This window comes from Amaranthus tricolor, chromosome 5 (assembly GCF_026212465.1).
Source record: "Amaranthus tricolor cultivar Red isolate AtriRed21 chromosome 5, ASM2621246v1, whole genome shotgun sequence".
Lineage (NCBI taxonomy): Eukaryota > Viridiplantae > Streptophyta > Magnoliopsida > Caryophyllales > Amaranthaceae > Amaranthus > Amaranthus tricolor.
Window position 1 is genome coordinate 12,971,366 of NC_080051.1, and position 11,660 is coordinate 12,983,025.

At 29.1% G+C, this 11,660-nt stretch overlaps 1 protein-coding gene across 1 annotated transcript; it reads left to right on the plus strand.

Annotated features, from left to right (window-relative positions):
* Positions 1–8,819: 8,819 nt before the first annotated feature.
* On the plus strand, positions 8,820–11,131 carry LOC130814239 (ethylene-responsive transcription factor ERF118-like). The gene is given in 4 exon segments (XM_057680323.1): positions 8,820–8,938; positions 9,186–9,380; positions 9,508–10,728; positions 10,731–11,131. Coding segments are annotated over 2 exon segments (1,029 nt in total). The 5' UTR covers positions 8,820–8,938; positions 9,186–9,380; positions 9,508–9,729; the 3' UTR covers positions 10,761–11,131.
* Positions 11,132–11,660: the final 529 nt, after the last annotated feature.

Genomic DNA, 11,660 nt, shown 5'->3' on the forward strand with positions numbered 1-11,660 from the left:
AGAACCAACAGGGGAACAGCAAATGCAATACCCAAAACAACAGAAAGGGAAAACCACTTACCAAGTGTAGCGTAAAACTCATGCAATTTTTAGACAAATTTTTGAGATCTTGAAAATGAGATGTTTCAAATATAAACAACAAGTTTAAAAATTTTGATGTTGTTTAAAATGAAACATTTGTACTCATGTTTACAGTAATGAAAAAAGTGATTATTTGTTACAAAACTCTCAGATTATTGTTAGTGTGAAATCATTGAGCAAAAAACGAACATCTTTGCGCTTAAAGTTCAGGAAAGCAATCCAAACCCTTATTCTTTTGTTCGTTTTTTTTAGTGGCAAATAAATGTGCTCTCAAAAAATAAATCATTGAGCAAATGAAAAATGCATCGAAAAACCCTAAATCAGAAAAATCATTATTAGTCATAACACACCCACATGAACAGAAACATACTCAAAAATGGCCCAAGTTTGTCAAGCCAATCTTCATCCTCACAATCAGTGTTAGAGAAAACAACATCTACAGAAGAGTACTCACGATCCGGATAAAGATCAAGCTCAGGAGTGTAAATGGGTTCACCTTTAGAGTCTAGCTCTCTACCCCACTTTGGATCTGTTTCAACTGAAGAGTAATCGTCCTCATATGAGTCAAAAAACTTATCATCATAATACTTAGGGTTTAACAGAGGTGATTTGGGGATTTTGAGAAGGGAAACATCAGGTGAGGTTAGCTTCTCCAGAGGTGAGTTAATGGCAGTTTTAAGGTTCTTGAGAGTTGAGGTTGTTGGAGTCTTAGGGTTTTCCATGAACAGAAGAACAGAAGAGGTAGAAGAGAGAAGAAAGAGAGAACAAAAGTGACCCAAATACACGAAGAAGAAAGCAAGAAACCCAGATCTAGGGTTTGAAGAACAATGAAGGATTGGCTTGAGGATGAAGATGACGAGGAAGATAAAGGGAAATGGGTAAACAGGCGTGGGGTGGGTAGGTTAGGGTTAAAAAGGGAGAGAGTGATTAAATAGGGAAAAAAGAGAGTAAATTAGGATTGTTTAATTGATTGTTTAGGGGAAAAAGAGAGTAAATTAATTGAGTTTAATAAGAGTATAAATGTAAATAAGTTAAGTGAAGTAAGGGTATAAGGGTAAAAATTCCATGCCAAAAATTGAAATGGGATATTTAGGGTAACTTGACCCTAAATGGAAATGGGACATTTAGGCTGAATAGGAGGGAGTACAAAGTAAATATAATGTAAAATTCCACATAAAAAGTAGGGTAAGAAATTATACCATACTAACACCACGGATTAGTACTAAGTACTAATTAAGGAAATAAGAAGATAAGATCCTCCAAGTATTGCTCCAAAATAAATACTCCAAACTCCAAGCTACAAGCTCTAAATGCTAGTACTTTCAAGCTCCCAAAATAAGTGCCCAACTCCAAAAATAATGATCCTCTAACTACCCAAAGTATTCACCCTAAAATGATGATAATTTAAGCTAAATAAAGAGTGTTTTAAGTTCCATCTTCTAGAATTTCTTCAACTAATAATAAAGGTAATAAGTTAGTAATATTTTAATGAAGTGAAAATATAAGAAAGAATGTTAAAAAGATTTGATTATGGTGGTGTAAGAAATTTCACAGCTAAGGGGTTATTTACAATAGGTTTTGGACAACGTCTAGTTCATAAGTTGTATGAAAAAGAATGTTACGAGTATAGAACAAGGTTATCTTGTGAAAGTGATTTGGAGTATACAAGAGAATATGTAAGATAATAGAATATGTAAGTGAATGTGTAAGATTTTGAGTGTGTAAATGGGTGTGTAAGGAGATTGAAGTGTAGAAGAAGGTTAGCTTGTGTGAGAAAATAGCAGTAGCTTGTATAAGTGATGAACATCATGGGGTCAAATAGAATGGATTTTAGTTCATCACATTTTTGTTCTGGTTTGTACAAGTGGGTGTGCTAGAATAATGGGTAAATTTGATTAAGATTAAATTATGAAAATATGATAGTTTATTTGGAAAATTTTGCTTAAAACTATGCTTAAAGTTAATAATAAAATATGGCTAATTTTAGGTATAAAATAATTAAATAAAAGTTATAAGGTTAAAATAATAAGTAGTAAAGCTAATTTAAGGAAAGGAAATTAAAATGTTACTTTTTAGCAAAATCGTAAATATAATAATAAAAATTTACTTTTCGCAATAGAAAATAATAAAATAATATTTTAGTAGTTATAAAATATAATTCTAAAGAAATATATAGTTAAAGTTTAACATTTGTAAGAAATTACAAAATAAAAAAAATAGTTTAAGAATTAAAGATGGTTTGAATTGAATAACCAAAGAATTTGAAACTTAAATGGAATATTTGGAATAATTATCTGAAGATTAAGATTAAGAATTTTGAGTATGTTACAGCCACTACGGGGAATTGCGTGCTTTACCCTTGATGATCTGGACAGGACGAACAACGTCTTAGGTCGAAGGTTGCCTTAGAATTAGCTATCCTGTGTATACCTCTAAATTTATATAACAAACTGGACTAGCAATGACATGCCTTGGAGGATTGAAAGTCAAATATGACATGAACTTGTTAGAGCCTTCGTATGCTAGAATCATTGCTTGTTACTTAACCTTTATGATGCATTGTATGAGGTCTCTGACGTATGATGGTTGTTGTGTTCTTTGGAACATACGATGATGTTTTCATTTGACAACTAACAGGTTAATAGTAGATGGGCATAGAAGGGAGAGAGGTGGACTCTAGGAACCTATGATATTATTCATTTCATTCCTTTTTTTTTGTCATGGACTTTACATTTTGTTGGAATTTAGTTTTTTCGCATGTACTTTAAATGTTAGAGTTCGTTTTTGTTTTGGTGAGGCCGGATGGTTCTCAAGATGTAACTTTTTAGATTTCCGCTAACATTATTTCTTTTCTGTTTGACGCTCATTTATTTCTTTATCACTAGAACGTCGCCGGCCCTATAATCCGATTTAACTTAAACATCCGATGTGTCATCCAGAATTCATATTTATATGTGAATATTTGGTTCACTTTAACTTCGACTTTAACAATTGGAAAATCAGAAAAAAAGGAGCTTTGCGGCTTGTTGTAGGACTCGCGAATCACGAGTTGGTTCAGAAACATGGAGCGCACTTCGCGTAAGGCTCTGCGCCTAGAAAAGGTTCTGGAGTGCTGTCGCGACTCGAAACCTGATGCACAGCTCACAGAGATGTCAGTTTCTCGTTGGGCTTTTTTTTCCGCAATGTGTTTTTGGCCTTTTACTTATTAAAAGTAGAGGTTTTTTTTGCTTGAGCCTCAAGTAAGTTCCCCTGATTAGTCTTTACATGACTTGAGGGAAATGAGATCATGGGATAATTGGAGTTTACTCCTACACCTATATAAGGAGGTTAAATCAGAATTTCGTAAGTATTGAAATTTTTGCTGTCACTTTTTTTCTCCATGTTTTATTCTCTACAAGTTTTTAAGAGCACTCTCATTGGTGTTAAAAAAATATTTCCTCACAAATCTCTCTATACACTTTTCCTCTCATCCAAATCAATTTATCATGTAAAAATTTTTGACGTAAAATATATATCCCATCAATGAGAGAAAAAAAAAACTTTTCTCACCACTTCTTAAATACTAATTTATGTAGAATTAGGAAAAAATAAAAAATAAAAATTAAAGCTTATTAAAATATAGCAAAATGGGTGTGATTATAGAGCATAAAATTTTATGACCAATAGTATGTTTATATATATTTTTTAATATATGTATAAATAAAAAAACCTATTTAAAAAATAAAAAAAAGATTGTTTGGACATGTTTCAAGTTCTTATATGTTGGGTGAACAAAGAAGTTTTCTAAAAATTTCCCACACAAGTAGTTGTTTTTAGAAACATTGAGAATTTTTTTGTGAAATTTCACCATCGGGATACACTTTTACCTAAAAAAATTCCCACTGAAACAAAAAAATCCAAACCATTGGGATAGCTCTAAGAGTGAATAAAATTGATAACTTATTTTCATTTTATTTCTAAGTTTGCTCATTAAAACTCTTGTTCTTCACATTGATTGATTATATAGTGCTTATAATTAATTGCAAATCGTTGCATCTCAAAAGTATATTTTAATTTTTTAACCCTAAACACCAAGTTGGCGAATTTTTTAGGAAAATAAGATTGTATCTCGGTTTGGTATTAAGTTTCAGTGGAGGTCATTATTTATTTCAAGTAATTTATTAATTGTAGAATAATTTGCGAATTACAGTTTTAAAGCTCTGCACTTTTGCGAATTACAGTCCCAATATTTAATTTTTGCAAATTACAACCACCAAAACATCAAAGTTTACATGTTCAGGCCAAAACACAGAATTCAGACCAATTTGGTGGTCGAAATTTAAGGTTAAGTGGTCGGAGTTCTATATATTTAGCCTGAATTTGGCAAAAAATAAACATTGACCTTGTAATTTGTCAAAGTGCTAAAATTTTTGAGGCTGTAATTTGCAAATTATTCTTAATTATAATTACAATTTTTAAAAATTTGTTTTGGATTGCAAAGACTTATAATTTGAATTTGATGTTTATACTCTTTTTAAGTTTTATATTTGTAAAACTTATAACAATTTAAAAAAAGTTACTTTAGATTCTAACACCAATAGAATGAATATGCTGGACTATTATTAGGAACAAACACAACAGTGAAAAAATCCTATCCTACTACAGAAAAAGCTGTGAGGTTCATAATTTTTTACTGTATTTAAATTGACTACTCAATCAAGCTTCTGCTTTTAATTGGAGCGTAACAATCACGCAAAATCCTAAACAAAATTAAAAAAAAAAAAAATAAAAATAAAAAAGAATTTTCAATATCGGTACTAAATGGTTAGGCAGGTTTTTTGATGTGCATAATATGAATATGATATACTGGTCTACTAACAACTCCCAAGTCCTATTAAGCTGATCATTCGCTATTTGCCAATTGTCAATTGTCAATTGCCAATTGCCAATTGCCTTCATCTCTTTCTAATGTCCATTCCACGCATCATAAAACTGGGATATTTATCTGTCGTCATATTTTTTTTAATCTCAGAAAATCAATACTTATTACTTAAGGTAAATGTAACATATTATATTTTTTATTTATTAATTTTGATTAGTGAAAATTAAAAGATAACACAAATCTAAAATGTCGGATGATTTACTTCATTAAAATTTTTTAAATAAATAAAGTTATATTAATTTTGTTTTGATTACGCTCACGTAACCTAGACACAAATTTGAAATGTCGATAGATTTAATTTCGATTCAATTATAGAAAATAAAAAAATAATTTCTTTTAAATTATACTTCCTCTGTTCTTTTTTACTTGCAACATTGTTGACTTCAATACTATTCATCAAGCAAATTGACTTTTATATTGTCGGTGATTTATAAGTTAAAACATAGTCATATAAGATCTTGTTTGAATCGTTTCGATTTAAAGTTTGTTAATTTTTAAGTTTTCATAATTTTTCGATATGTATAATTAAAGATATTAACGATTAAATTCGTACATTGGGAAATGTGAAAAAGTAAATAGTACAATTAAATAAAAACGGAAGAAATAGTATGCACATTATTGACAATCCTAAAATTAATGGATTATTTGATTTTTCTAAAAATACTAATTTCACTCTAAATAGCATAAGTTTATATAGATAAAAATTATATTGAGAAACAAAAAAAGGCCGAGTTGCACAAAATGTGTGAGATGTTTCTTTTTAAAAAACGAATTTCAGAATTAAGTCGAATTTTAATCGATTGACATTTTTTTTTTTGGCAATAAGAGAAATATATTAATTTTAAAAAAAAAAACTTTTACAAGATAGGCTATAAAAGGAACATTTTCCTAAACACACACCGGAAGCAGCACCAAACAAGAAAGCCAGACAAACAACAAACAATTCAGCTCAAACAGGCTTAAACTGAGTACAATTTAAATTACAAAAATGAGGCTACTTCTACTAGCATCATCTAGTCTAGTAGCAACATAAAATATGATGGTGTGAGTAACTTGACTAGAGACATAATATTTTTCCCAAACACCTAGACATTACAACACCTGGTAATAGAGTCTCCGTCCATATCATAGAAGAAATAATAGATTTGCTATTTCTCCTCCAACACTCATTGGTCATACTCTTCACAGCCATACCAAAAGAAGAAGACCAAGGGAACAGAAACAAAAGAGAAGTGAAGCGGTGCACCTTTCAAAACTTTTTACGTCCGTGTCTACGTTGCATGTATTTTATTTAAAACAAAATTTTTTATTTTAAATTTTTAAAATTAAATCGAAATCAATTGATCAACATTTTAGATTTGTCTACAATGTGCTTACATTAATTTAAATGAAATTAATAAATCGACATTAAAGATTTGTATATTTGTTGCGTTTAAATTAATCGAAATTATTTAAAACGAAAATTCATATGTTGCGCTTATGTTAATCAAGTGTTGAGTTTGTGAGATTTGAAGAGGTAAATGAGTTAAGAAAATTTTTTAATAGAATGGGGTAAAATTAAAAGTTTATGAAGTAAAAAAAAAAAAAAAAACAATGTAATAAAAAAATATACGATAAAATTGTGTAAAATATTTACCACTTATAGAAATAATTATACGTACCAACAAAAAATATTGTACCTTTTTGGATATGTTGAAGTAACCAAATATTTTCAATACGGTTTAAAATGAAGAATTTCACTTCAGGAAAGATATTTCAGTGTGTATGAAGCATATTAGTAAACATCTCTTTATCCAAGTCACTTTTATTTTTTTATGACAAATAAATTATTTTTTTGTTTAAAGTTATATAAAATAATTTTATATATTTTTATGTTAAATTTAATTTTGAAGTGTGTTATTAATAATTGTAATATTATAGAAGTATAAATTAACGTAATATTTATTTTTATTAGTATAGATTGGTATGTTATTTTTTTATTAAAAATACTCATAGTTTTGTATTGTATATTTCATGTACGAACAATTTGCCCTTTTATTCAAAATAAATAAATTGGAGTATAAATATAACTATATTAAATATAAAATCAAATTTTTTGTCCTTTGTTGTGATTTATTTGTCATCAACTAAAGTTTCACATTTTATGTAACGTATACAACTATTCAAAGTGAATTGAGATATAACTGGAGTATAAATGTTAAATTTATTTCTTGAAATTTTAATTCCTTAACAATACAATTATGTCTGAATTTTTAATAAAATTGTGCATCACACGGCCACTATCTAGTTTTAAAATAAATTACACAACTAACATATACTTTAATTGATATACATATACATGTAGCGTCATATACATAATATACATATACACAATCGTAAAAAGGTTGTAGCCAATATGTAGTACTCATATAGAAATATCGTATTGCCAAATGTGTCAAATTAAATAGAATTTAAGGTGTTTAAAATATACTCAATAATCTGATATTTATCCTATTTTATAACCGAACAAGACTTGACTTGAATTTTAAATAAATTTAAAATTACATAAAAATCATTGTGGACACAAAATTCGATTTTAAACTGACTTAAAATCGATTCAAACACCCAATTAAACATCTCTAAATAGAGCATTTATTTATAAGAGGGAACCAAGAAATTACTAACATGAAGTCATGATTCAAACACCAAACAATTTATTGTATATTTCCAAAAATACTGTTAAGTGTCTTATTTGCATTTTAATACTATACATGAAATACTCTTATGTTGTATTACTTCTAGATTCTTAATCCATACTTTTGCTCTTTCATTGAATTTACAATATTTTTTATTTTGGTCCGTTCCACTTGATTTGCATTATTTCTATTTTTAAATAATAGCCCACCGTTTTCTTTTAATCTCATCTATATATTTTAACTCTTTTTTAATTTTATTCACATAATTCGTTCTCTTTTTTCATTTATTACCATTTTCTTACCATTTACTCACTTTTTCTTTGATGCAAATCAAAGAGGACAGAGAGAGTAAGATATAATATAATCACGTGAAATTTTATTTGATTTTTCTCAATACAAATACTTTAATTATGAACTTATTATAATTTTTAATAATGCTCAATAAAAAATATTAATGATAAAAATATTGCATTAAGAAATTTGCCACTCAAATAGTACAATTATTTAGACTAAATAGGAAGAATTATCTACATAGTATTTCATAATTACATATCTTTTAAATTTGTCCCCCTTAATCATTTTATTTGAGAAACAAATAAGGTAGATTATAAGAGAGGATGGAGTATATATATATAAACAAATACTCATATTTTAATAAATAAATAAATACTTGATTGTCAAGTAAAATGTTTGAATTTGTTTTTTTTACGGATGAAAACGATCTCAAACATAAATTACTATTTCACTCTTTCTTTATTCTATTTGGTAAAAAAAAACTTAATAATTTTCTATTTTTAACCCGTTTTTTATTCACGCCCAATCATATCATTTAGTAATTTAGTGAATCAAAATAATTTGTTTCCCAAAATGATCGGTCTCATCACTCCATTTCTTTGCTGAAATTAGTCATATGATTATGAAGAAAAAATGACATATGAACACAAAATAATAATAATATAATAATAATTACTCTTAAAAGCCTATTTAATAACCCTCCTACCTTTCCATGATCTTTAATTCCCATTTTCATTTTTGACCACTTAGGGAACTGTGAAGTGGAGAGGCCACAAGAGTAAGAAACTGACGATTCATACCCACAAACGAGGTAATTAATTCATTTTCTAATGACTACCTTTATTTTATTTTATTTTTTTTTGATTTGATATTTCCAAAGATCTTTAATTTATTTATATATTCATTTATATATTCACTTCTTTACTCAAATTTAATGTTTTTTCTTTTGTTGTTAGTTTGATCATTTGTATGTTCTTTCTCTCTGTGCTCTCTGTAAAATACTCCTACTTTTCTTTTGTATTCATATTCATTTCATTTGCGCATAGTAAAAATATTGGATCTTTGTCATTTTATACAAAAGATTTACAACCATAAATTTCTAATCTTCAAGTTTAGATTAATTTTTTTTATTTTTTTATTTTTTAAGTATAAACCTTCAACTTTGTTGTTTGTATCTAACCTTTTTCTCTCTCTTTTATCTCTTTTTCTTGCAGAGGTTTTTGAGGGAAGAAAAGGTCTCATTTTTGTGGGATTTTTGAAGAGTTTTTGAGTGGATTTATGTCGGAAAATTCCATTCTGGAATTCACAAGAGCTCCTTCATTGAGGCTCAACCCAGTCATTTTTTCTTACTCTTGTATGCTTCTAATCTTCTGCTGCTGTTGTTCTTCAATGCGATTGAGGCCTAAAAGGTTTGTGGGTTTTCTTCTTTTTGCTTTAATTTCAATACCCATGTTTTAGATTTTTGTAAAATATTTTAAAATTTGTTCTTTCTAGATTTTATTTTAGGGTTTTGATTTGGGGTTTTTGATTTTGCAGGACTTGTTCTGGAGTAGAGTGTTTTGGGGGTTTTCATATAAAAAGATTCATAGATCTATTCCTTTTCTTCCGAGAAACTCTCACTTGATAGAAAGTAATCATTTTTATTTTCCTTGATTTTTTTTTTATTTTCAGAAATTTTGCAGGGTTTTGAGGGTTTTAGCCAAAGAGGATTACTTTTTTTCTTTTCTGTTCTACATCTAGGAAGAAATCAAACCAAAAATGTTGGACCTTCAAAACCCATTGTTGACCCAAAACAGTTTTTACAACAAGACTAGGAGTACCAAACCCTTAAGAAAAGTTAGGGTTATATGTCATGATCCAGATTTGACTGATTCTTCATCTGATGAAGAAATAGTAAGTAAGAGAAAAAGAGTATCTGGATCAAAGAAACAATTTATTAAGGAGATTAATTTGCCATCAAATATTATGAACAAGTACCAATTAGTTGCTTTGACTGAGAGTTCTTGCCATAGTAACAATGGGAGCAAAAACCCTGAGAAGAAAAGAAGGGTTTTAGGCATTCCCAATACCAAAAAACCATCTTCGTCTAAGTATAGGGGTGTTAGGCAAAGGAAATGGGGAAAATGGGCAGCTGAGATTCGTGACCCGATTAAATGTAAGAGGGTCTGGTTGGGAACTTTCAATACTGCTGAGGAAGCTTCTAATGCTTATGAACTTAAGAGGAATGAGTTTCAATCTGTTTTAGCTGAGAAAAGCCAGAATGCTTCATGTTCTGTTGCTACTACTAATACTACATTATCTGCTTGTCATCAATCCCAAAACCCCACTATTTCCGAGGAATTGGAGAGTGTTGTATCCCTCAACTCTCCTGCATCTGTACTTGAAATGGATACATCCGTTTCGCAGATGAAACCTTGTACCGATGATGAGGAAAAGAAGCAATTTAATGAGTCTTCGATTTGTGTTGAGGAGAACTTGGCTATTATGACCTCGATCGAGGAGGAATTCCAACTTAGTGAATTATTGCATGGTCTTGACTTTAAAGAGGAGCTTGATTCGTCGCTTAATCTTGGTGATTTAGAACTGTTTACAGCAATGGATGCATTAGATGATGATTTTCAAATTGGTGGTTTTGATTGTCAAGACACAACGAGTGTTCTCCCTGAGTTTACGTTCGATTTCGATCTTGATAATCTCGGCAATGAGTGGAATGATGAGTTTGCTGGATGGATTGATGAAACCCATCATGTTGCAGCTTGCTGCCCTTAAGTTTTGTAGCTAGTAAGTAATACTTTAGTAGAATATATTAACTTTGTTATTATATAGGAAAAGTATTCAGTTTTGTATAATCAAATCTTAGGAGTTTTAAACTTATGCTCTTGAGATTGATTGTTTTTGAGTGAGTTGAGTTGAGTATTAAGGGTTGTTTGATGAGAAAGTTGAGACTATGTAGAGATGGATGAGGAATGAGTTTTTGTTTTAATTTTTGAAGTGAGAAAGGGTGGAATCCTATGGTTTTCCTGTGCTGTTATAGCAGTCCATTGGATTCTTCTCTGCTTAAACAATGTTATTATCAACTATGGTATCTGTTTGTAATTCTCATTTTCTCTTTATCTCAGTTTTCACCATAATAGATAAGACTATGCAAGTATTACAAGAATAAGCATGTTTGAACATGTCCTTATATATGATTGATCATTTTCTTATGATTTGTGCAACTTCATGAACTTGATCTGATACTTGAGGCTAATTCTATGGGACATAGATCGGTCTGAACTCTATAGATGGGAGCGACTATGAGCTAATGAAATACTTTTTCTGGATTTTATTAGTTGCTATTTGGTATATATATTTTTATGTATAATGTAAAATATACTCGAGTGACATTTTATTTGATTCGTCTTAATGCGTATTTTCATAATATTAACTTTTTAGAATGTTTTATCATATGAAATTAAAGATATTAAAAATTAAAATTATACATTAGATAGCGTGAAAAACAAAAATTTAACCAGTATTAAAAACCAGAGGAAATTACGATTTTTGTTGTTTGTGAAAAATTGTGTGTGCTTGTTTTCAACATTAAAGACGAGTAATAGATGGTTTATGGGATCTTTATGGTTATAAAAGGGTGAAGTAATGAAAGTTAGGACATAAAGTAATGATATTGTTGGGTAAAAAGGGAGGGA